At 44.9% G+C, this 24,676-nt stretch overlaps 1 protein-coding gene across 3 annotated transcripts in view; it reads right to left on the reverse strand.

Annotated features, from left to right (window-relative positions):
- Positions 1 to 13,053: 13,053 nt before the first annotated feature.
- The window catches only part of LOC134206853 (activin receptor type-2A), a 12,788-nt gene continuing 1,165 nt past the window's right edge, over positions 13,054 to 24,676 (reverse strand). For all 3 annotated transcript variants that reach the window (XM_062682588.1, XM_062682586.1, XM_062682587.1), the window contains exons 2-8: positions 24,404 to 24,676; positions 16,392 to 16,565; positions 16,014 to 16,327; positions 15,770 to 15,955; positions 15,372 to 15,711; positions 15,018 to 15,316; positions 13,054 to 14,023 (exon numbers count right to left, since the gene is read on the reverse strand). The exon at positions 24,404 to 24,676 is cut by the window's right edge. In XM_062682588.1, the coding sequence (XP_062538572.1) occupies positions 13,838 to 14,023; positions 15,018 to 15,316; positions 15,372 to 15,711; positions 15,770 to 15,955; positions 16,014 to 16,327; positions 16,392 to 16,565; positions 24,404 to 24,443 (1,539 nt within the window). In that variant the 5' untranslated portion in view covers positions 24,444 to 24,676 and the 3' untranslated portion in view covers positions 13,054 to 13,837. The remainder of the gene's footprint in view (positions 14,024 to 15,017; positions 15,317 to 15,371; positions 15,712 to 15,769; positions 15,956 to 16,013; positions 16,328 to 16,391; positions 16,566 to 24,403) is intronic.

Here is a 24,676-nt window from a genome sequence, read left to right on the forward strand (position 1 = left end):
GACTGTCGCCTTGGTTCAATCATGACAGCCGTGCTATCGGTGCTGTCGGCGACGGCCCTCATACGCAATCAGATGAAATGGAATATTGCTGGTGACCTCGGATGACAGTTCCATTTCAAGACCAAATTTTCAAAACAACTTACCTGCTTTTGTAAACAAAGATTCAAACGACGATTTGACGAATCTGATAGTTCTCCCACGCAAACCAACAGCATCAACAGGTAGCGGAAATCTTCATCTACCTATTGGTGGTGTTGTTTTGCGTGAGAGAGCTATCAGATTCGTCAAGTCGTCGTTTGAATCTTTGTTTACAAAAGCAGGTAAGTCGTTTTGAAAATTTTGTCTTGATTTATTCGCTTTCGGGTCGTTCGTTCCCAGCAAGGAGAATGAGCCTAGCATGACCCGAACTTTAGGGTAACCTGTTACCTCATGAGCCTAAGAAAATGATTCACGTTAGGGTAAACCTCGACTAAAATTACGCTATATTGCAACATCGTGTTGGGCGTTTGCTGATTTCAGACGTCTGTGTTAGGGTAACATTAGTGTAACCTTACCCTTGTAACGAAGAAGTATGTCCTTACAACCGTTCAGCAGCTTAAGCGCCACTCCCAGTACTAGGGAGGCTGCTGGCGTACGTTTGAGTCCGGCTGAGACCCTTATCCTTAGGCGAGTAAAGTGGTTCAAACACTCTCGTTCACTTCAACTACCCAAACCCGAAGCGAATAAATTGGGAACCCTTTGGACCAAATGGAAAAATATCATTCATCAAATATTATAATTAAAACTAACACCATTTAAACAAAGCATCTAGAAGTAACAAACTCAAAAGCAGTTATATTAATTGTGCATCTCATTTTAGGGGTTTACAATTGACGGATGGGCGATCTTACTATCTATCCTACCTCAATTCTATTCTAAGCGTGGCTCTTGTTGAGGAGTTCCCACGACGCATCGAGATGGGGTGGTGATTTCGTTGGCGTACGCATGGAATTCAAATTGGTTGTAGCCGATCTTGCCATCACACGGTCGAGCAGTGAGTCACTAAGTCCCAGAAAAGACGCGCGTAGCGATTTCGAGCTCACGAGTACTCGCGTAGTTCAAATGGTTCGCCAATGAACGCGTGAACCGCACCGCAAATGGCCTTCCGGTCAAGCAGATTTCCACGAGTGACCGGCGCGTGTGCGTGTGCGTAAAAATGAACCTCTCAGGCGGCGACCGAAACGTTGGTGGGCGAGTACTCTTCGGCAACGAAGCTTTGGGGGTGGTTATGGGTCGTACGGGTGGAAAACGCAACACCTCACTTACGACTCGGGCGAATGGCTTGATTCGGTTGTGGAACCACTGCTCGATCCAACTGACTCCTGGGCGACTCGACTGATAACGACTTGATACGGCAGCACGTGTGGTCAGCCCCTTCGCTGAGTACACATAGGCACCCCACGTTGAGTAGGGATTCCTATTCAACGGGATAATTAGGTCGATTCTCACAAAAGGATAATCATTATAGCTTACCTAAGCGGATTGGGATATCATTTACCAATCCCTAGTCCTACGCTAAGAACACGTGCTTTTGTACTATCGTGTTTTCTATGAAATTCTAAAACAGTACTAGTAATTTTCATTAGCAATCATTTCTTCACAACGAATTATCAGCACTTACTATGTTTTCACAACTATCTAACTATTATTAGAATTAAATGCTGCGAACTGGTTGATAACAATTTACCAAATTTGCTTTTAGGCTTCACTTAGCTTTCAAATTGCACGTTAGAGTACGTCTGCATTGAACTAAACACTCTGTCCAAATGGCGCAATAATCCAATACAGGATTCTATTGTACCCCTATGGGTATAGAATTTCCAATCATTTTGTTTGGATTAAAGAAAATCTACTCGGGTGATTTCCAGGTAGGTACAAAAGACCCCCACTTAAAATTTAGATAATACATTCGATTACTCAGTGCAAACCATATTGCTAGAGTCCCATCGGATGAACATAAAATCGGTTGCCGTCGTTTGGTAGAGTAGAAGGAGTGAACTTATTTGAGTGGAGCTCAATACATCTTCACGAAATTACACCGTCAGCGTTGCCCTAGTATCCGTTAGGTGGCAGCACAAGTTTGCCGAAAGCTCATGTTGTATATTTTTGAACGGACACTTTTTTGAGCAAATATAAGGTAGTAAAATCAATTGTTACACCCTAACGTGAGTCATTTTGTGAGCCGATAGAAATCATGTTAATGTAGTAGTGAGCGTATATTTTTGAACTTCCGGAGGAATTCCTGGAGGAACTTCCGAAGGAATTCCTGGAGGAACTCCCGGAGGAATTCCTGGAGGAGCTTCCGGAGAAATTCCTGTAGGAACTTCCGGAGGAACTTCCAGAGGAATTCCTGGAGAAACTTCCAGAGGAATTCCTGGAGGAACTTCCGGAGGAATTCCTGGAGGAACTTCCGGAGGAATTCCTGGAGGAACTTCCGGAGGAACTCCTGTAGGAACTTGCGGAAGAACTCCCGGAGGAATTCCTGGAGGAACTTTCGGAGGAATTCCTGGAGGTACTTCCGGAGGAATTCCTGGAGGAACTTCCGGAGGAATTCCTGGAGGAACTTCCTGAGGAATTCCTGGAGGAACTTCCTGAGGAATTCCTGGAGGAACTTCCTGAGGAATCTCTGGAGAAACTCTCGGAGGAATCTCTAGAAAAACTCTCGGAGGAATTCCTGGAGGAAATTTTGAAGGAATTCCTGGAGCAATTTCCGGAGGAATTTCTTAAGAACACCCGGAGGAATTTCTTAAGAACACCCGGAGGAATTCTTTGAGGAACTCCCGGGGGAATTCCTGGAGGAACTCCCGAAGTAATTCCTGAAGGAACTCTGGGAGGGACTTCCCAAGGAACTCTTGGATAAATTCCTGGAGAAGCTCTCGGAGGAATTCCTGGAGGAACTCGCAGAGAAATTCCTGGAGAAATTCTTTGAGGAACTCCCGGAGGAATTTCCGGAGAAATTCCTAGTGAAACTCCCGTAGGATTTCCTTGAGCGACTTCCGGAAGAATTCCCTGAGGAACACCGGGAGGAATTCCTGGAGCATCTCCGGGAGGAACTCCGGAAGGAATTCCTGGAGAAACTCCCAGAGCAATTCCTGGAGGAATTCCTGGAGGAAATCCTGGAGGAACTTCCGGAGCAATTCTCTTCGGGAGAAATTCGTGGAGGAACTCCGGGAGGAATCCCTGGAAGAACTCCCAGAGGGATTTCTAGAGGAACTCTCAGAGGAATTCCTGAAACAGTTCTCGGAGGAATTCCTGAAGGAACTCTTGAAGAAATTTCTAGGGAAACTCCCGGAGGAATTTCTAGAGGATCCCCAGGAGGAACTCCCGGAGAAATTTCTAGCGAAACTCCCGTAAGGATTTCCTTGAGCGACTTCCGGAGGAATTGTCGAAGGGATTCCTAGAGGAACTCCGGGAGGAATTCGTGGAAGAACTCCGGGAGGAATTCCTGGAAGAACTACGGGAGCAATTCCTGGAGGAGCTCCCGGTGGATTTTCTTGAGGAACTTCTGGAGGAATTTCTTGAAGAAACTAACGAAGGAATTCCTGGGGGAACTGGCGAAGGAATTCCTGGAAGAACTCCGGGAGGAATTCCTGGAGGAACTTCGGAAGGAATCCGTGGAGGAACTCCGAGAGGATCTCCGGGAGTTCCACCAGGAATTCCTCCGGAAGTTCCTCCAGAAATTCTTCCGGAAGTTCCTCCAGAAATTCTTCCGGAAGTTCCTCCAGGAATTCTTTTGAAAACTTCTAGATTCAAAGGAATTCATGTCGGAATTGTCGGAGGAATTCCTGAATTAAATATCGAAGAGATGCGTGGAAGTTTTTCTGGAATTTTCGGAGGAATTTCTTGATAATGTTTCGAAGAAAGTCGTGGAAGGATTTCTGGAAGAATCTTTGGAGAAACTTCTGTAGGAATCGCTGAAGAAACTCATGACAAAAAAACCTAGAGGATTTCTCGAATATATTTCTACTACCCCCGAGAATTCCTCCAGTAGTACCTCCGAAAGTTTGACCAGGCATTACTTCGAGATTTCGTCCGGGAATTAGTCCATGAAATCCAAACTCAAATTATGATTGTTCAGCATAACTAAGCAAACGATCTACCATTATTTCAATCCCATACGCGTTATAGTTCTTTCATCTCGTGCTCTTGAAAAAAATATTGGAAAAGCACGAGGTTTACAAACTGGCCGATTTCTGGCTTTATTGTAGAACCACCTTAAGAATATCTTAAAGGAATTCATGTAGTAATTGTGATGGAATGTTGACATTTTCATCAATACAGATCATTAAGCATAGACTGCGAAATGGTGAGTTGACATCTGGGAAGGAGCGACCTACACAGCTCTGGTCCTCACAAGTTCCAATCTCACGCTTCCACGGGTCTTCCGATGACAAACGATCGCCAGCTAAGGGTTTTGTACTTAGCTGATAGTGCAGCCTGGGCACTGTTGTCCTTCTAACATCAGCTAGAGTGAGGGGGTGCGACTAAAGGAACCATCGTCCCTAACCCCTAATCCCAAGGCGTTAAGCGACCCGTGCGTTCTTCAATTAGTGGTAGTAGTATCGGCGACAACCCCTTCGCAAGAGGTGAGTTGTTCAGGTCTCCGCCTAGGAGGCCAGAAGCAATAGTCGGCAGCTCAGTGCGCAGCGCCAGCGTGGGTCACTTAACCTTCATCTCGGCTAAAGAATCGCCGGTAGAGGTTATTTACGGCCCATGGCTTGTGGAGGCGATGAACCGCAAACGCGATGGGCTTTCTGCTTTCGAGGTGGCGACGGAACAGCTGGACGCCATCATCGACTTGTGTCATCGAAGCATAATATCAGTAAGGACCTCAAGAGGAGCTTGCTGAAACTTCGAAAGTCGATGTTGGACGCCAAGCTGGAGAGGGCGGTCGGGTCGGCCAAGTCTAAACCCGTCAAATCCGTGGAATCGAGGTCTACCCAGACTGAGGCCCAAGGATTCGCGGACTCGGACAAGGTCGAATCGACCGAGGGCGTGCCAGCGAAGACGGTGGTGTCAAAGTCTACCCAGACTGAGGCTCAAGTATTCGCGGGCACGTCGGGGGTGACTGCTCCAGCGGAGCAGACACAAAAACAGGGGAGACAGTCTCCAGGGGATTAGCTCCCTGGGGGCCGCTCCAAAACGCGGAGGGTTACTACCCCGAACAAAGGTAGTTGGGCTGAGATGCTGAACCCCGGCCAGGTACCTCCAAAACCAGGGGAGGAAGGACCTAGAAAGGTCCGTCCACCCAGGAAATACGGTGGTAAGGGGCTACGGCAGGCTGAGAACTCTCAGCCACCCCAGACCAGGGAAATAGAGGGGGATGACGCCTCCTGGACCCTGGTCAAGAACAAGAGGAAACCGAAGACGTCAAGGGCCGAAACGAAGGCCCAGGTGAATGAGGGTAGCAAGAAGTCTAGAGTAGGCGCCAATCGCTCCAGGGGCGATGTCCTAGTCATCAAGACGGACGAGGCTAAGTACTCGGACGTCTTGAAGGCGATGAGTAGTGACGTCAAGCTCGGTGAACTCGGTGCCGACGTACGTCTAATAAGACGTACCCGGATGGGCGAGATGATCCTCGAGCTGAAGCGGGGCGTCTCGCAAAAGGGCGCCGCCTACAAGAAGTTGGCGGAGGAAGTCCTAGGCGAGACGGTCAAGGTGAGGGCACTCACGACGGAGGTGAATCTAAGGATTAAAGACCTGGACGAGATCACCGAAGTCGAAGAGCTCGTCACGGCACTGCGGCGACAGTGTGAAGTGGAGACGCCCACCGCAGCCGTTCGGCTACGGAAAGGTCCGGCGCCTCCAAGGTAGTCAAGTTAGGGAGCGTCAAGGTGGGATGGTCAGTATGCCCTGTGGATATATACGAGCAACCCGAAGTTTGCTTCAAGTGCCTGGAAGTGCCGGGGCACAAGCAATGGGACTGCAAAGGCCCTGACAGAAGCAATCTCTGCCGACGCTGCGGACTGTTTGATCTGTTCCAGCAAAGCTGCGAACAGCAAGCAACCCATGGGGGGTTCGAAGTGCCCGGCGTTAAAGCGTGCTGCAAAATCACAGTGCAGGTAACGCAGCTAAACCTGAACCACTGCAACTGCTGTGTCAGACAGTTGCTGAATGGGGGACGGATATCGCCATCATAGCAGATCCTTACCGGGTACCCGCCAGGAATGGTAATTGGGTTACCGATGGGTCTAAAATGGCGGCGATATGGACAACGGGGAAATACCCAGTCCAAGAGCTGGTGTCTTCGACACACGAGGGCTTCGTCATTGCCAAAATCAACGGGGTCTTCTTCTGCAGCTGCTATGCGCCTCCTCGATGGTCGATCGAGCAGTTCGGTCGAATGCTAGATTGTTTGACGGCTAACTTGATGGGGCGTAGACCGGTGGTGATAGCGGGGGACTTCAACGCTTGGGCCGTGGAATGGGGAAGCCGATCCACGAATCAACGGGGGCAGATCCTATTGGAATCACTGGCCATGTTGGATGTGGACTTGGCTAATGTCGGTACCAAAAGTGCCTACAGCTGGAACGGGGCCGAGTCGATTATCGACGTTACGTTCTGGAGCCCTGGCCAAACGAGTAGTTCGAACTGGAGGGTAGATGATGGCTACACTCACAGCGACCACCTGGCGGTTCGCTACAGTATCGACTATACGACCAGCATTCAGCGGAAGGAAGAAGGGGCAAGGCCTAGCCCTCATATGCGGAAGACATCGTACTTTGACGACGAGGTGTTTAAGGAAGCGCTCCGCCGCGAGCACAATACTCTCGGTCTGAGCGGCGAGCAGATGGTAACAGTACTCTCGCATGCATGTGATGCTACCATGCCTAGAAAAGTCCACCCTAGGAATGGGAGGCTACCGGCTTACTAGTGGACTCAAAAAATTGCAAACCTGCGCCGCGCCTGCCTACGGGCACGAAGGCGGATGCAGAGAGCACGCACAGAAGAGGAGCGTGTTGATCGACGGGTGGCGTTCGTGGCTGCTAGAGCCATTCTGAAGACTGAGATTAGATCAAGCAAAAAAGCCTGCTTCGAGGGCCTGTGTCATAGTACCAACGCGAATCCATGGGGTGACGCCTATAGGGTCGTAATTGCCAAGACACGTGGGGCTATGGCCCCTACATAGCGGTCTCCAGAGATGCTGGAGAGCATCATCGTGGCGCTCTTCCCACGTCATGACCCAAGTCCCTGGCCTCACTTTGTGGAAATGCCAAAACTGTGGCGGAACTTGCGGGGATTGCACAGTCCCTTAGTGTAGGTAAGGCGCCAGGACCGGATGGTATTACGAACCTGACCATCAAAGCGGCCATTGCTGAGGCTCCCGAGATGTTCAGATCTGTCATGCAGAGATGCGTCTTCCCTGAAGCATGGAAAAGGCGGGAAAACCACCGGGGGATCCGTCGGCATATAGACCAATATGCCTGCTACGGCGGGGAAGGTGCTCGAGAAGATCATCCTCAACAGGTTGTTGATACGCACGGAGGGTGTGGATGGTCTATCGAGTTACCAGTTTGGCTTCCGAAAGGGTAAATCGACCGTAGACGCTATCTTGTCGGTTACCAAATCCGCGGAGATAGCTATCCAGCGTAAGAGGAGGGGAGTTCGCTATTGTGCAGTAGTGACTCTCGACGTGATGAATGCTTTCAATAGTGCCAGTTGGGCAGCTATTGTAGATGCGCTCCTGCGTCTTGGAATTCCCGAGTACCTGTACAAGATTCTCGGAAGCTACTTCCAGAATCGAGTACTGGTATACGACACGGAGGCGGGTCGGAAGTACGTTGACATAACCTCAGGGATTCCGCAAGGTTCCATACTGGGTCCGGTGTTATGGAACGTCATGTACGACGGTGTCTTGATGTTGAAGTTCCCGGTGGGCGTGGTAATCGTCGGCTTCGCTGACGATATTACGCTGGAGGTCTACGGCGAATCGATCGAAGAGGTGGAGTTGACTGCAGCCCACTCGATCGCAATTGTGGAGGAGTGGATGAGTTCCAGGAAGTTAGAGCTGGCTCACTACAAGACTGAGGTGGTTGTTGTTAACAACCGAAAGTCGGAGCAACAAGCGGTGATAAGGGCAGGCAACTGCACGGTCACCTCTGAACGCTCCATCAAAATCTTTGGGGGTAATAATCGACGATAAGCTCACCTTTGGTATCCACGTCAATTACGCCTGCAAGCGTGCCTCCACAGCTATAGTGGCATTGTCCCGGATGATGTCCAATAGCTCTGCGGTTTATGCCAGCAAGCGCAAGCTTCTGGCTAGCGTTGCTCTGTCCATACTGAGGTATGGGGGGCCAGCTTGGGGCACGGCCCTGCGTATTAACTGCTACAGAACGAAGTTAGAAAGTACGTATAAGCTCATGTGCCTAAGAGTTGCGAGCGCGTACCGTACCGTGTCGCACGATGCACTCTGCGTCATCACCGGTATGATGCCTATTGACATCGTTATCGGTGAAGACATACCCAAGTAACACTTCTAGTCGTAAACGAGTTGTTTCAACTAAATTACAACTACTCTCATTTCCCGATTTTAGTCCTGAGATGCTATATACAACTTAATTACGACTAAAAAAGCGCAAGAGGTGGAGCGATTATAAAACATCTCGAACGTACTAAAACATTGGTTAACGGAACTTGATCGCAACCTATATGTGACCTAAACTTAAAACTGAAAAACACAGACCAGTTATAACAAGGTTAAAAAGAAATAGCAAAAACACAAAAAAAAAGTTTATTTTGTGTGTGTTCTCAATCTAATGCAGCTATTCAAATAATGTATAAACAAATTTAATTTGTGATGCAAAACATTATTGAAGGACTTTATGGACAAAGAAAATCAGAATTCTTCTGACAAAGAAAATCAGTGTATTTCACATATCGCCTCAAATTTTTGTGCGGCTTCAAATTTATGGTGAATATGATCGTTCTGCTTCGAAAAAAACAAACGTCCATTAGAAATTCTTGAAATTAATGATAAACTTTTGACAATAATAAAACGAACTTTTTTCTCCTTGTGCATAAAAAGTACTTAGAAGAAGCCTCTGGTGATTTACACAATAAATCATAATTTCATTGAATATTCTTGATGAATAATTAAATATTTTTTGGAATCCTAAGTTTTGATTTCTCAATTTTCTCCAGAAATTTTAAATTTTCAGCCATATTTAGCTTGGTAAAATCTTTACAGTAACTTCCAAAAGATTTTCTACTTACTTGTCGTTTGTTTTTAAATTAGGCCTATATTAAAAAGAAATTATGTCTCCCCTCTGATTTTTGGCCTAAAAAAAAAAAAAAATAGGAGGCAACAATAGAATTACCGGAAAATTATTAGAATTTTCTAAACATTCTAAACTAATCTAAGGAGTTTTTTTTAATTTTTTCGTTTTAATATTCCTCTTTCAATATACTTTATATTATATTACTAAGCTTTATATTTATTTTATTATGCTAAATGAAAACCGTATAAAAAAGATAGATCTCTATAGAAATATATACGAAAGCTGAACGATTATATCGATTGTGTCACAACACAAAGCCAGTTTACCGGAATGCTAGTGCTGATGATATTCCGTCATGACGCTTCGGGACAACTGGTTGGATATATTTTCACTTATGCTGACACTTCCACATCATGTTCCTAGCTAAACATATTTCGTAAGCGCGGAAACACATAAAACGCAACAAACATATAAAATATGACTGTATTCTATCTTGCTAAACCAAAGAAAGTAAATAATTGTTGACCATACAAGAGTGATAACATAAACTTGCAATATGATTGAAAGATTAAGCCTGAAATAGATTACAATACCTGAAATAAAAGCGAACAAAACATAATTTATAAATAAAGAAAGTTTAAAATAACTAAAGTTAAAAGAATGAAAATTAACAAATCTTTTAGCATACCAGCTTGTTTTATTTTTAACGTGACTGATTTTACTAAATTGATGTAAATTTGATTCGAGAGCCTATTTTTTTCAAATCATTGATAGTAAGCAACAAAGTTTTTGAATTTGCCAATATTTTTATTCGACACTGTTTGATTTGTGAATGCGACTTTGCAACATCAAAATAGTGTCAAAGCTATGTTTTGAAACCACAAATAATAGTGTTTCAATCATAAACATGTTGGTAACTAATGCAACATTTTTTATTGTTTCAGTAACAGTATTACAACATCAAAGCAATTACAAATATGGTCAACACAACTGCGTAGTCCATCAGGCGATTTAATTTTTCCGGCACGATGCTAATTTATTTTGAGCTGTAGGTTAGCGAAAATACTAGTATTCCTCGCAGGGATGGCGTAGTTAATGAAAGTTATTTTGTTGCGCCAATACGTGACCATTACCAGCTAGTTAACAAACTAGAATCCACAGTGGAATTGCTGTTTTATAGTGATTTTCTGAATGGCCTGGAATGAATATGTGTAATTCATTTCGATATATTTAATAATCTTTTTTTTTGCGTAGTATTGTCGAGTTGGTAGACAGAAAAAGTTTATTTTATTTGTATTCAAAAATGACGATTTCTGTTAGTTTTCTCCCTCATCGACTGGCGAACAGTTTTGTTCTGACGCCATTTCTTCAACAAACTGGCCAAGTCACATTGAATATATATAGAACATCGTAACTCAGCCTTCCGAATTAGAGCTGCCATCAGATAAATGTCAGATTTCAAGCAAAATGACTGAATTATAACTTATTTTTTGACTTATTTGGCGACTTGAGTGTGTGACTTACGATACTTTTACGCAACTTGCTTATGATTTGGAGTTTCAACAGAACCTACTTATAATTGATATACAACAAGTTTTGTTTATTTTTTATTTTAATGGATGTTGCAAGTGCTACTTGGGATAGAGTGCTTCGAAATGCGCGGAACGAGAGGCATCCGTAGGATTGTCAGGTTGGCCTCAATGGTCAAATGGTAGCGTGCGTGGGATAGTTCTACTAAGGGTAGATGGACACATAGGTTGATACCGGAGATAGGTACGTGGGTCAAGAGGCGCCATGGGGAAATCATGCTCCACCTGACCCAGGTCCTTACAGACCATGGTTGCTTCAGACAGTACCTACATCGGTTCGGACACTCGGCCTCGCCCGTGCGCGCAGGTTTAGAGGAAACGGCGGTTTCGCACAATGCATGACCACATGCATGCCACATGTGGTCTGGACACTACCCCGGACAACCTAGTTCGGAGGATGTGTAAAGCTGAAGTTGGCTGGAACGCCGTTTTATCGGCTATCGTCCAAATCGTCTCGGAGCTACACAGAAGGTGGCGCGTGGACTCGAGGAATGGCTAGCTCAGGCGCAAATAAGAGGTGGTCCAAGGGTTCGGAGTCGGCTTCATGGGTCATACCGGTGCCCTGTGGTCGAACTCGATCCTTTTATCGAACAAGTGACCGCGCGAAGAACAACATGGTATCGTCGCTTTCGCGGCGTCGGTCAACCGGGCGGGTTCCGAGCCCGAGGACGGAAAGGGGTCCTCGTCAAGGCTGGGACAGGCGTAGGCACCGCGTCGGCAAGTCCCTCTGCGTGCTGGCGAATAGGCCCTATCGCAGAAAGGTCAATTTGGGGTGCACGCGGCATCATCATGACTCTTGATACCGAAGTCGACCATTCCCACCTTCCGAGAACGTAGGGCGTGGTAAGGCCACCTGGAAAGCCGGCAATGCGCTGGCACGATACCATGGTGTTCTTCTAAAAAAGCGAGTCACGATGTTCGGTGCTGCAAGGACACGCAGCTAACCTCGAGGGTGCGTTGTGCACTGGCCCCCTTTGAAGCATTACTTTCTGGTTGTACCGAAGGAACTATGGGCTTGGCGGCAATGGAAACGGTTTAGCGGGTCGGGGATGTAGTCCTGCCTCCTTCGTTTGCTGTTGGAGGTGGTCCCTAACCCCGCACTTCCTGGACAACCCTGGATGTCTGTTGAGCAGATTCCCCCTCCATTGCTAAGGAAAAAAACTCATAACAGACATTACCTCAATTCGTTCAGCTAAGTCGATTGGTGTATACCACTATGGACCTCCGAATCATCTATTAAGAGTTTTGTTTTGGATCGATTATATAGCCTTTACGTATACTTAGTATACGAGAAAGGCAAAAAAGCTAAAAAAAAAACAACAATTGGGTTTCAGTGCGAACACCATCGACGATGCCATCTAAAACCGGTATGGACAGAAGTTCGAGAGCGTTAGTGGGAGGTGGGTCGGCCACAAATTACGAAAAAGAGGAGGCGAAATCTGCAAGCAAGCGCTGGCCTGGAATCCGGCAGGACATTGCAGCAGAGACAGACCAAGGGGCTCGTGGTGACGTAGTCTCAACAAATAAATTAAGGAAGTCAACAGGAATCTGACAAGGGCCCAGATTAAGGCTAAAGCGTGTAGTCGCTTATGATGGAGATCTTTACGTCGTTTGGATCGTTTAACGTTGGCGTAGGCCCGTTGAAGTGTGCTCAGGACACATAAGTGAGTGCTATGATTCATGATTTATTTATTAATTTTCAGACTTAGCCCAGACTGGCCTGAGCAGTGCATAAAAGTCTTCTCCATTCAGCTCGGTCCTTGGCTGCACGTCGTCAACTACGCAGTCTGCATCCGGAAATCTTCTTCCACCTGAGCGGTCCACTTTGCGCGCTGCGCATTTCGCCTTCTTGTTTCCGTCGGATCGTTGTCGAGAACCATTTTTACCGGGTTATTGTTCGACATTCTGGCTACGTGCCCGGCCCACCATAGTCTTCCGATTTTCGCGATGTGAACGATGGATGGTTCCCTCAACAGCTAATGCAACTCGTGGATCCTTCACGAGCATCGTCCAGGTCTCGTGTCCGTAGAGAACTACCGGTCTAATGATCGTTTTGTATATAATCAGTATGGTACGGCGGTGAACTCTAGTCGATTGAAGCGTTTTTCGGACCCCAAAGCCCATAATATGCTCTTTGCATAGCTTCTTATTTCAATTACATTCTTATCTAATAAATGGCATAGGAGTGAAAAAAAAGCAACCACTTCGTAGCAGCAAATACAGATCAACCTTTATTGAACTAATCATGGCATGGCATACAAGTACAGTATCGGAGGAAAATTGTTATTTATAAAAATATATCTCATTCACTCACTGATAATTACACCAATGCGATGTAATGATTATGGGATTAGTCGTACATACTACGCACCTAACTAATTCCTACCTGTTTTATCAAAACTGAATGCATGAAAGTTATGTTGACTTAATTTATATGAACTAATCCATAAAACTCTTCATTTACTGAGATGCAAATGTATATTACACATGTTTCCATAAATCAATCGGCCCTGTCCAACTGTGATCCGATTCTCGAACCAAAGCGCTATCCTCGGGATAATCACCCGGCCGTCGTTAAAGAACTTAATTCAAGTTAAAATTTTAAATTTCTTCCGATCCATTTTACAAAACCGGGAAAGGCCTCATTCCTTGTCGACAATCGACCAACACTCCTACTGTGTGCTTTCCACTTAGCTATTAATCGAAATGTTGCACTTAGTTTATAAATCCTTGCACGATCGTTCAAAATCGTATAATGCTTGTTCACTTTGTTGATAAAGAGTTGCTTAAAAACTACGAAAAAAAAACTTCCAATAGTTAACGCTCAAGTTAAAAGAATGGGCTAATAATCGACATTCAAGAAATCATAATCTTAGTCTTACAATAATTTGTAGGTTTCAATGGGATGGGAATACGTCGCACTAGGTTTTGCATCCGGAAGTCAAACTGAATCTCTATCTTGATTGCGAAGTGGCTCGCGCGCGTCGCTTACACACTTTCCGAAGCAACCTTCGGGGGCAGGTCGTTGGTGGTGTTGGTTTCGATCAGAAGCGGCGTGCTCGCCTGGTACCGGCTGTGCTGCGAAACGCGCTCCATCACGCACGACGACGAGAGACGCGCTTCGGCGTCGTGGTCCCAACATTCCTCCATCGTGTCGCATATCGCGTTGAGACCCTGAAAAAAAGTTGATAGAAAAAAAAAGTTTCAGAAATGGATTCAAGTTTAGGCCGCAAATAACAAATATTGGATTTAGATTGGATTTGGATTGGATTTGGATTGGATTTGGATTGGATTTGGATTGGATTTGGATTGGATTTGGATTGGATTTGGATTGGATTTGGATTGGATTTGGATTGGAATTGGATTGGATTTGGATTGGATTTGGATTTGGATTGGATTTGGATTGGATTTGGATTGGATTTGGATTGATTTGGATTGATTTGGATTGGATTTGGATTGGTTTGGATTGATTTGGATTGGTTTGGATTGGTTTGGTTGGATTGGATTGGTTTGGATTGATTTGGATTGGTTTGGATTGGTTTGGATTGGTTTGGATTGGTTTGGATTGGTTTGGATTGGTTTGGTTGGTTGGATTGAATTTGATTGGATTGATTTGGATTGGATTTGGGATTGATTTGATTGATTTGGATTGATTTGGATTGATTTGATTGATTTGGATTGATTTGGATTGATTTGATTGATTTGGATTGATTTGATTGATTTGGATTGGTTTGGATTGGTTTGATTGGTTTGGATTGGTTTGGATTGGTTGGATTGGTTTGGATTGGTTGGATTAAATTTGGATTGGATTTGGATTGGATTTGGATTGGATTTGGATTGGATTTGGATTGGATTTGGATTGGATTTGGATTGGATTTGGATTGGATTTAAATTGGATTTGGATTGGATCTGGATTGGATTTGGATTTGGATTGGATTCGATTTGTATTTTGATTGGTTTTGGATTGGATCTGGATTGGAATTGGATTGGATTCGGATTGGATTTGGATTGGATTGGATTGGATTTGGAATGAATTTGGATTGGATTTTGATTGGATTGGATTTGGATTGGATTTGGATTGGATTTGGATTGGATTTGAATTGTATTTGGATTGGATTTGGATTGGATTTGATTTGGATTGGATTTAAGGTAAATACCGATTACTCACATTATGATTCCTCCAGTGCTCGTTTATCCTTGGCCGCAACTTCTTTGTAACAACATTTTCCTGCATTTCCTCTAGTGTTGGATGTGAGCCAAGGTCTGCTTCGAAAGGCAAACGATACTCGTCCACAATCCCGCCGTGCGCCGTACAACGTGAAACCAATTCCCAAAGGACCAGACCACAAGCGTAGACATCGATGCGAAGGAACGCATCCCTCGTGAAATTGATGGCGCCTTCCAAAATCTCTGGTGCCATGTAACGGCGGGTTCCAACCTGACCGTGGGTATCGCCGCAAGGTTTGCCTGAAAGTAATTCAGGTATCACATTCTGTTTCTGATATACTCGCCCTGCATTTACCTGGTGTAAAAATCAATGCCAGCCCAAAATCTGCAATGCATGCCGTCAAGTCATTTTTCAGCAGAACGTTCTTGCTCTTAAAGTCACGGTGAGCGATTGACGGTTTAAGCCCATCTGTTTTGCTTCCCTGAATTTCCTCGTGAAGATGCATCAACCCGCGCGACATAGTCTCGGCAATCCGGCAAAGCTCCGGCCACGTCACCGTGTGAGACTTCAGATAGTCGCACAACGAACCATGGCTGCAGTACGCCGTTATCAGCCAAAAGTCCGTGTTGGTCTCCTCTGCACGCTTTTCGCACCCGATGAACTGCAGAATGTTCGGGTGGTTCATCCGAGGGAGCTGGATTGGAAACAATTATTGTAGGGACAGTTTTAGAAGTTATCTATGACGTATTAACCTTGAAAATTTCCTGCTCCGTTAGCCAGGACTGTTTTTCCTGCAAAGGGAATATCTTGACCGCCACCTCCTGAGATGTTAGTTGAGCCTTCCAAACTACACCGAATCGTCCTCGGGCTTTCAGATCGACTAGCTGAATAGGTCGCAGAGCGATGTTCGGCGAGGAGCTGGTGATCTCCGGTTCAATCTACAACGAGATTCTGGTTGATTAAATGTATCGATCAATGTCAAAAGCGACCCATTACCGTCGGTATCTCGTTAAACATGGATTGCTTCCGACGTTTTACGAAGAATATCACAAGCACCCCGGCCGCGACAAGAAATACTGTTACAAAAGCACACACGAGCCAAATGTTGGTCGACTCTTGCTGCACGGGAACCACTGGGTCAGGCGGAACGGTCACATTTGGCGCCCAACGGTATTCTTGATTGCACATGTTAACCTTGCAGCAGCAGTAGTTTAGGTTGTTCTTCGTGCCCATGGTGGTGTCGATGCATTCCGTCCGGTTGCAGTCGTTCGGGTTGCTGAAGCACCCCTTCATCGTTACCTTGACTTCGCCTGAAATGCACACGAAAAGGTTTAGAATTTGTCCCGTCACTGACTGACTGTCGAGCTTTCTTACTGGTCACATTGTTGGTGCTCCACACGACGAAGCATCCCATGGGTTTGTCAGAATCGCCGTCTTCGCATGCCTCCCTACCGGTGGTGCAGTCACCGTCCTTGCATTCATACGTTTCGCAAACCAGCCCGGTTTTCGTGTGGCTTGGGCTGAGGGACGCCTCCAATGTGGCGGTAGCTGCGAAAATTAAAAGCGTTGTGAACTTGCGGCAAAGATGACAAGAAGCAACTTCTTCCTTCTTGCCATCTTTGTTTGCGGTCATAAAATCTTATGTAAAAGAGGACATCAGGGAAGCTTTTTTTATCTGGGAAAACTTCTTGGGCTGTACATCAGAAAGAAATCAAAAAATGGAATAATTATTAGATTGCTAGAAAATTCGTACCGGGTGCGGCAGAAAACAATGCGAAAATGTTTAAACTTGAATAGGTATTGGGTTAATTTGAGTAGCTAGCGACTAATTTCTGTTGAAAGTATATTTGTTTATGTTTACTTTCAAATGCTGCACCGAGAGATTGTAATTGTTTTATGGCAAATTTCTAAAAATGTACACAAAAGAAGTGGTTTCTAGTCTAGGCTCGTGGAAAGATTGCTCGCAACCTGGTGCGTTCCATAAAAAAATTGCCAAGGAAGTCCTAATTTCGGAGAAATCCATGCGAGATCCATCAAAGAAGACTACGAGTGACACGTTCAAAAAGATTGCTTTCTTTGTTGAAGAAGGGAAAATTATAATCCTGCTCTCCGACGCGAAAAGCTTCAAGGTGGATAGATCATTGATATTTTTAATCAAAAGAAAGCCTAAGAAATATCCTTCAACTCTTCTAAAGATATCATGACCCTAAAATGTAGTTTTCAGGTCGAAAACTAAAAAACGCACGTTTTGGGGGCTTCTGAACCAGTGTGCAACGGCCGTACGGACCGATTTATTTCACCGAAGAAAATTGTGGATGTTCTGGAGAAAATGATGTTTAAACTCCAAACCAATCCGACTGATGTCATGATGTTTGGCTTGGTGGCCATAAGGGTTAGAAATTGCCGCCTGTTTTCATTTATGTTTAAAATCAATAACGAATTATTTATCGGTATTTTAAAAGACCAAGTGCGTCCCTGTGTTCATGACTTTCGTCCAATTGAACAAAGTGATGATATTTGCATACCAATGAAAGCCTATAGACATAAGCTAATAACTGGTGAAAAAATTGATTTATTTTATCTCGCAGGAAATGTTAAAAAATAGTTTCGTTAGGTGTTGATTTTATGCCGTTTATAAAAAGGTGGTCGGTTGTCGGCACCCCCAAAAAAACATTTAAAACGGAAAAATATGAACTGTTGCCGTTATGGCTGAAAATGTCAAGATTTACTATACAAATGACAATGAAACTAATTACATTTCAATACATCATACATATTGAGGTGCAGCAGGGACTATGTCCAAGGGCTTGACGATCCCTCCCCAGGCCATCTGCGAGTTGTGGCGCCTGCCTAGGATGTGGTGAGGTTTGCATGAATCCGCAAGTAGACTCCGCCAAAGCGACCGTGTGACGCTCAAAGCGCACAAGCCCAAGTCCTGGTGTTAGGTGGGACGCTAAACAGCCCTGACACGACGGCCCTCCGACGAGACAGGAGGTTTGCGCAGGCCCAATAAGCCGCCTTTAAAAACAACTATTACGAACGACACAGAAGATAATACGACTAGATACAATCGGCAACGACCTAGGCGACGAATAAAGGATCACGATTGGAAGCTTGGAACTTGGAACTGCAAGTCGCTAGGCTTCGCAGGTTGCGACAGGATAATCTACGATGAATTACATCCCCGCAACTTGGACGTCGTAGCGCTGTAGGAAATCTGCTGAACAGGACAGAAAGTGTGGAAAAAGTGCTGGGAAAGATGCACCAACGCGTGATTGGGTGCCAGCCAATCAACGCAAGGATGTGCAAGCTGAGGATAAAAGGTCGATTCTTCAACTATAGCATCATCAACGTGCACAGCCCACACGAAGGAAGACCCGACGACGAGAAAGAAGCGTTCTATGTACAGCTGGAGCAGACATACGATGGATGACCACTGCGGGATGACAAAATCGTCATCGGTGACATGAACGCTCAGGTAGGAAGGGAGGAAATGTATAGACCGGTCATCGGACCAGATAGTCTGCATACCGTATCGAACGACAACGGCCAATGATGCATAAACTTTGCAGCCTCCCGCGGAATGGTAGTCCGAAGCACTTTCTTCCTCTGCAAGAATATCCACAAGGTCACATGGAAATCACCAAATCAAGTAACGGAAAACCAAATCGACCACGTTCTAATCGACCGTAAATTCTTCTCCGACATCACGAACGTCCGCACTTACCGCAGTGCGAATATTGAATCCGACCACTACCTCGTTGCAGTATGTCTGCGCTCAAAACTCTCGACGGTGTACAACACACGTCGGAGTCGTCTGCCGCGGCTAAACATTGGGCGGCTACAAGACGGTAGACTAGCCCAAGACTACGCGCAGCAGCTGGAAGTGGCACTCCCAACGGAAGAGCAGCTAGGCGCAGCATCTCTTGAAGATGGCTGGAGAGATATTCGATCCGCCATTGGAAGCACCGCAACCGCTGCACTACGCACGGTGGCTCCGGATCAGAGAAACGACTGGTATGACGGCGAATGTGAGCAGTTAGTTGAGGAGAAGAATGCAGCATGGGCGAGATTGCTGCAACACCGCACGAGGGCGAACGAGGCACGATACAAACGGGCGCGGAACAGACAAAACTCGATTTTCCGGAGGAAAAAGCGCCAGCAGGAAGATCGAGACCGTGAAGAGACGGAGCAACTGTACCGCGCTAATAACACTCGAAAGTTCTATGAGAAGTTGAACCGTTCACGTAAGGGCAACGTGCCACAGTCCGATATGTGTAAGGACATAAACGGGAACTATCTTACAAACGAGCGTGAGGTGATCCAAAGATGGCGGCAGCACTACGAAGAGCACATGAATGGCGATATGGCAGACAACGGTGGCGGTATGGTAATGAACCTAGGAGCACGCGCGCAGGACATGCGACTTCCGGCTCCGAATCTCCAGGAAATCCAGGAGGAGATCGGCCGGCTGAAAAACAACAAAGCCCCTGGAGCTGACCAACTACCAGGAGAGCAGTTTAAACACGGTGGTGAGGCACTGGCTAGAGCGCTGCACTGGGTGATTACCAAGGTTTGGGAGGATGAGGTTCTGCCGCAAGAGTGGATGGAAGGTGTCGTGTGTCCCATCTACAAAAAGGGCTATAAGCTGGATTGTAGCAACTACCGCGCAATCACATTGCTGAACGCCGCCTACAAGGTACTCTCCCAAATTTCATGCCGCCGACTAACACCAATTGCAAGAGAGTTCGTGGGACAGTACCAGGCGGGTTTTATGGGCGAACGCTCCACCACGGACCAGGTGTTCGCCATTCGCCAAGTACTGCAGAAATGCCGCGAATACAACGTGCCCTGCCCACACATCATCTATTCATCGACTTCAAAGCCGCATATGATACAATCGATCGGGACCAGCTATGGCAGCTAATGCACGAACATGGATTTCCGGATAAACTTACACGGTTGATCAAAGCGACGATGGATCGGGTGATGTGCGTAGTTCGAGTTTCAGGGGCATTCGCGAGTCCCTTCGAAACGCGTAGAGGGTTACGGCCAGGTGATGGTCTTTCGTGTCTGCTATTCAACATCGCTTTGGAGGGAGTAATACGAAGGGCAGGGATTGACACGAGTGGTACGATTTTCACGAAGTTCGTCCAGTTATTTGGTTTCGACGACGACATTGATGTCATGGTACGTAACTTTGAGAGGATGGAGGAAGCCTACATCAGACTGAAAAGCGAAGCTAAACGAATTGGACTAGTCATCAACACGTCGAAGACGAAGTACATGATAGGAAGAGGCTCAAGAAAAGTCAATGTAAGCCACCCACCACGAGTTTTTATCGATGGTGACGAAATCGAGGTGGTTGAAGAATTAGTGTACTTGGGCTCACTGGTGACCGCCGATAACGACCAGCAGAGAAATTCGGATACGCATAGTGGCTGGAAATCGTACGTACTTTGGACTCCGCAAGACGCTCCGATCGAATAGAGTTCGCCGCCGTACCAAACTGACTATCTACAAAACGCTTATTAGACCGGTAGTTCTCTACGGACACGAGACCTGGACGATGCTCGTGGAGGACCAACGCGCACTGCGAGTTTTCGAAAGGAAAGTGCTGCGTACCATCTATGGTGGGGTGCAGATGGCGTACGGTACGTGGAGGAGGCGAATGAACCACGAGTAGCTGTTGGGAGAAACATCCATCGTTCACACCGCGAAAATCGGAAGACTGCGGTGGGCCGGGCACGTAGCCAGAATGTGGGACAGTAATCCGGTGAAAATGGTTCTCGACAACGATCCGATGGGAACAAGAAGGCGAGGTGCACAGCGGGCAAGGTGGATTGATCAGGTGGAGGACGATTTGCGGACCCTCCGCAGACTGCGTGGTTGGCGAAGTGCAGCCATGGACCGAGCTGAATGGAGAAGACTTTTATGTATTGCACAGGCCAAATGACCCTTTCTGCCAAACGAACTTTTCGGCCAAATGACATGTTTGGCCAACTGCAAATTTCGGTCAAATGGCCCTTTTTTCAAACGGCATTTTCGGCCAATTGATCTATCCGGCCAAACGAGTTTTGGCTTAATGGCCTTCGGCCAAATGGCTTCCAGCCGTATAATTTTTGTAAAGAAAGGCTCTTCCCTGGCTATCCAACAAGATGATTTTTTGAAACGTGGGTGTGAAGGTGTGTCTAGGGGGTGTGCAGAATAATCACACGCCTCTTAATCCTGATGTTCATGGTTCAAGTCCGGATTACATTTTATTTTGAATATGGTCGGGACTCAAAAATTGGATTTTTTTTTTGTTGGCGCTTGGTGCGATCTGGCAGAACCCTGGCCATATAATACTCTAAATACTTTATAAGATTGTCTTATGAAATGCATTTAACGAAATAGACTTATGAAAATCAACACGTTTTCGTATGTTACAATTCCATAAGAAAATCTTATGATGCTCATATCAACAGTTTGCTTTTGTTGCATATATATTTTTTTTGAAAATCCATTGAGTTTGATGTTTCTATGAGATCTAGTAATCAGCATCATGCTGGATGTTTTGGTTGAGAGGAGAATAATCCGTTTTGAAACGATTAGTCGCTTTTAAAATGTATTGTGCGTAAAGTTAAGGTGTCCCAGATTGGCTCATGAAAGTTCTGGCCTAAGGCAATATCTATGATATTTTTTTACTTTTCAATGCAATTTATGCAAATTTTGTGGTATTTGGTAGTCCGAAAAGTCGCAATTGCATTGCCTGTGAGTAGTCATATAAAAATATAACAGATAACACGTTATAAAGCTGTTTTGAAAAGTCGAAAAAAAATGAATTTCAAAAAGTGCCTTGGCAAAACGCCCCATCGTTTCATAGCCTTTTATTAGTATTTTAGTAGGTTACAAAACTCCTATGTACTTGACACTAAAATACCAACATAAGTCCAATTAAGCAGGTTTGAAATACATTTCAATAGTTTCCATATCGGGAGCACCAAGTACTGTATTCATCTTGGGAGAAACAGCCAGCTTGTTTTCGTTTTGTACTGAAAATTAATTTTTCACCCGCTCTTCTCTTCCACAAATTTGGCAAATTGGAGCACCTAGTATCATGGTTTTGATGTAACTTTCAATGTTTGTCCGCAAAACTTGCACTGGAACACTCAGTTGGGTAATAAAATAACTTTTCTTAGTGTTTAATATGATATAAAATTGCTTCTATCTTCAAAATTGTAACGTTTTTTCGAAAATATGTTTCATATTAAGCTCTATCTGGTAAAAGGGCGAATGTCGCAAGAGAGAATTCTCTTCGTCGACTTCCCCTCTTTTGAGAAAAGTGACAAGCAGGAGATTTCTTTGCCGTGTATCACCGTGTAGAATGCCCTTACCAACTTGACACAAGCACGGCAATCCTGCAGCAGTTGCTACCAACTGATATGGAAACTTCTTCTTCTTCTTCTTCTTATTGACATTACATCCCCCACTGGGACATTGCCGCCTCGCAGCTTGCAAATGCAAACAGAATGCAGAAATGCAAAATTCAGGGCTGCATAGCCTCTTTAATAAAGAAATAAATAACAAAAATGCAAAGGAACAAGTTCAATAGTTCAATCAAAGTTAATTGCCTATATTCCGGGGATTGAAGCACCCGACTTGGACATTAATTTACAATGTTCTGAAAACTCATAGGTGTGAATATGTATCATTATGTGGAAGATATTGATTTGAAAAATGTATTGAAGGTAACCACGACTGAGGGTCGTGGGCAGGGTAGAAATATTTCACAGTCAATGCAGTGAAAAACATGGATCTCAGTATAATCTGCAGTCGCTTTCATCGCCGCCGTGGTGAGTGCGACTGGGTGCAGCCGAAAAATCATTTCCAACACCGACAGTTCAATTTCGCATTCTGCCACTCACAAGTCGCTCTGACAGGCTGCTCAGTTCGCACCTTACCGTATGACTGTGAGTGGCCCATTTAAACGCGTGGTGAATTTTTTTCAATTTGCTGGGTGAATGTGTACATTTTGCTGTGGTAAATTTCCAGCCCGGTGGCATCCTTATCTCACAAAATAGGTTTGTTTTGCAGCCAACATTGCGCGACCGTATCCCACTGACAGTTCTGTATCCTAATGAGAATCAAATGTGATGTTTGTAAACAAAACACATACTATCATGAATTTTACACTGAGTGTTGGCTGCAAAAACATGGCGTCGTGCCACCCACCTGTAAATTTCATATTCGCGGCGCAGTGGGTGATGTGAGTTCTGTTGTTTACTTTTCTGCCTCTCCGGGAATATGAGGTTGATTTCAAAGCAGGAAGAAAATAAAAACATGATATAAAAAAACATCACCTTCATCCAGTGCTGCCGAAAATTTACAACCCTGGTCGTGGGTTCGAGTCCCTTCGAAGGGAACGTGGTTACCTCCAATACATTTTTCAAATCAATATCTTCCACATAATGTACATATTCACATATGAGTTTTCGGAGTTCAATAGTGCTTATCAGACATAATACATAAATCTAAAATTTAAATTTTTCGCTTTACTTGCTATTCGATTTTAGTTTTAGTAAATCAGCTCCAACAGCCTTGTGAGCAAAGGCGTAGGATTGCCAATCCGGAGATGTCGAGTTCAATTCTCGGTCCGGTCTAGGATGTTTTCGGGTAGGAAAAATTCCCAACACCCTGGGCATAGTGTATCCATTGTACTTGCCACACAAGACACATATTCAAGCAATGGTATGAATAGAAAAGCTTCCAATTAATAACTGAGGAAATGCTAATAGAGTACGAGTAGAGTAGAGTTGAAAAGTAGGCCAAGTTCCAGTTGGAAGGTAGAGCCATAGAAGAAGAAGAAATAAGCTCCTATTGCAGACGAAATCGATAATACCTTTATATCGTTGATTGATTAATTTTTTGCGCTGATTATTGTTGTGGTAGCTACTTGAACAGCCCCACTTTTGGTAAAACCCAAGAGACAAGATTTATCTCTTTGTCGATAATCAGAGAGTATCAGAGATGTAATAAAATGTACTGTGTTGAATATACGATCGGAGAACGGAATAAAGTAGTTATTTCCTAACCATGGAGCTAATTAGACTTGTTCCTTTTTTGGTATCAGAAAAACATATTCCTTTTTTAATGCCTATTTAACAAGTTTTCTCAAGATGTTACAATTATAGAAAATCACTTCATTCATCTAAATCTTCGATCATCCCCAGCGTCAAGTTTTCAGCAAGATCAAAACACAAACATACCAACACAACCTCATGGATTTTGAAGCATTAAGTCAAGACATAAAGGTGGAAAAGAAACGCAAAGCCCACTACATATTACCGCTGTCGTCGTTGTAATTCCGTGAACCCTGCTCGCTTATAAGCATCCATAATACTTACATATCGCGAGAATCGCTGCTATGAATAGAATAGTGCGCATTCTTGTTTTTGGCTCGCACTACTCGGAACGATCAAATTTCTTCAGCAATTCCCCCGTCGCTGGATCATATCCAGGAAAGTTGACTCGAATCCTATTCCGTTTCCTTGTTTTCAGGACAGTTGTTAGTCACAGCTGGTAAACTTCCTTCTTCACATGAACCTCCGACGATGGTTGTTTAGACGAAACATCAATCACAAATCGGAATGAACTACAGCGCATTCCTGGCAGTCTAA

Source organism: Armigeres subalbatus, chromosome 1 (assembly GCF_024139115.2).
Source record: "Armigeres subalbatus isolate Guangzhou_Male chromosome 1, GZ_Asu_2, whole genome shotgun sequence".
In the NCBI taxonomy this organism is placed as follows: domain Eukaryota; kingdom Metazoa; phylum Arthropoda; class Insecta; order Diptera; family Culicidae; genus Armigeres; species Armigeres subalbatus.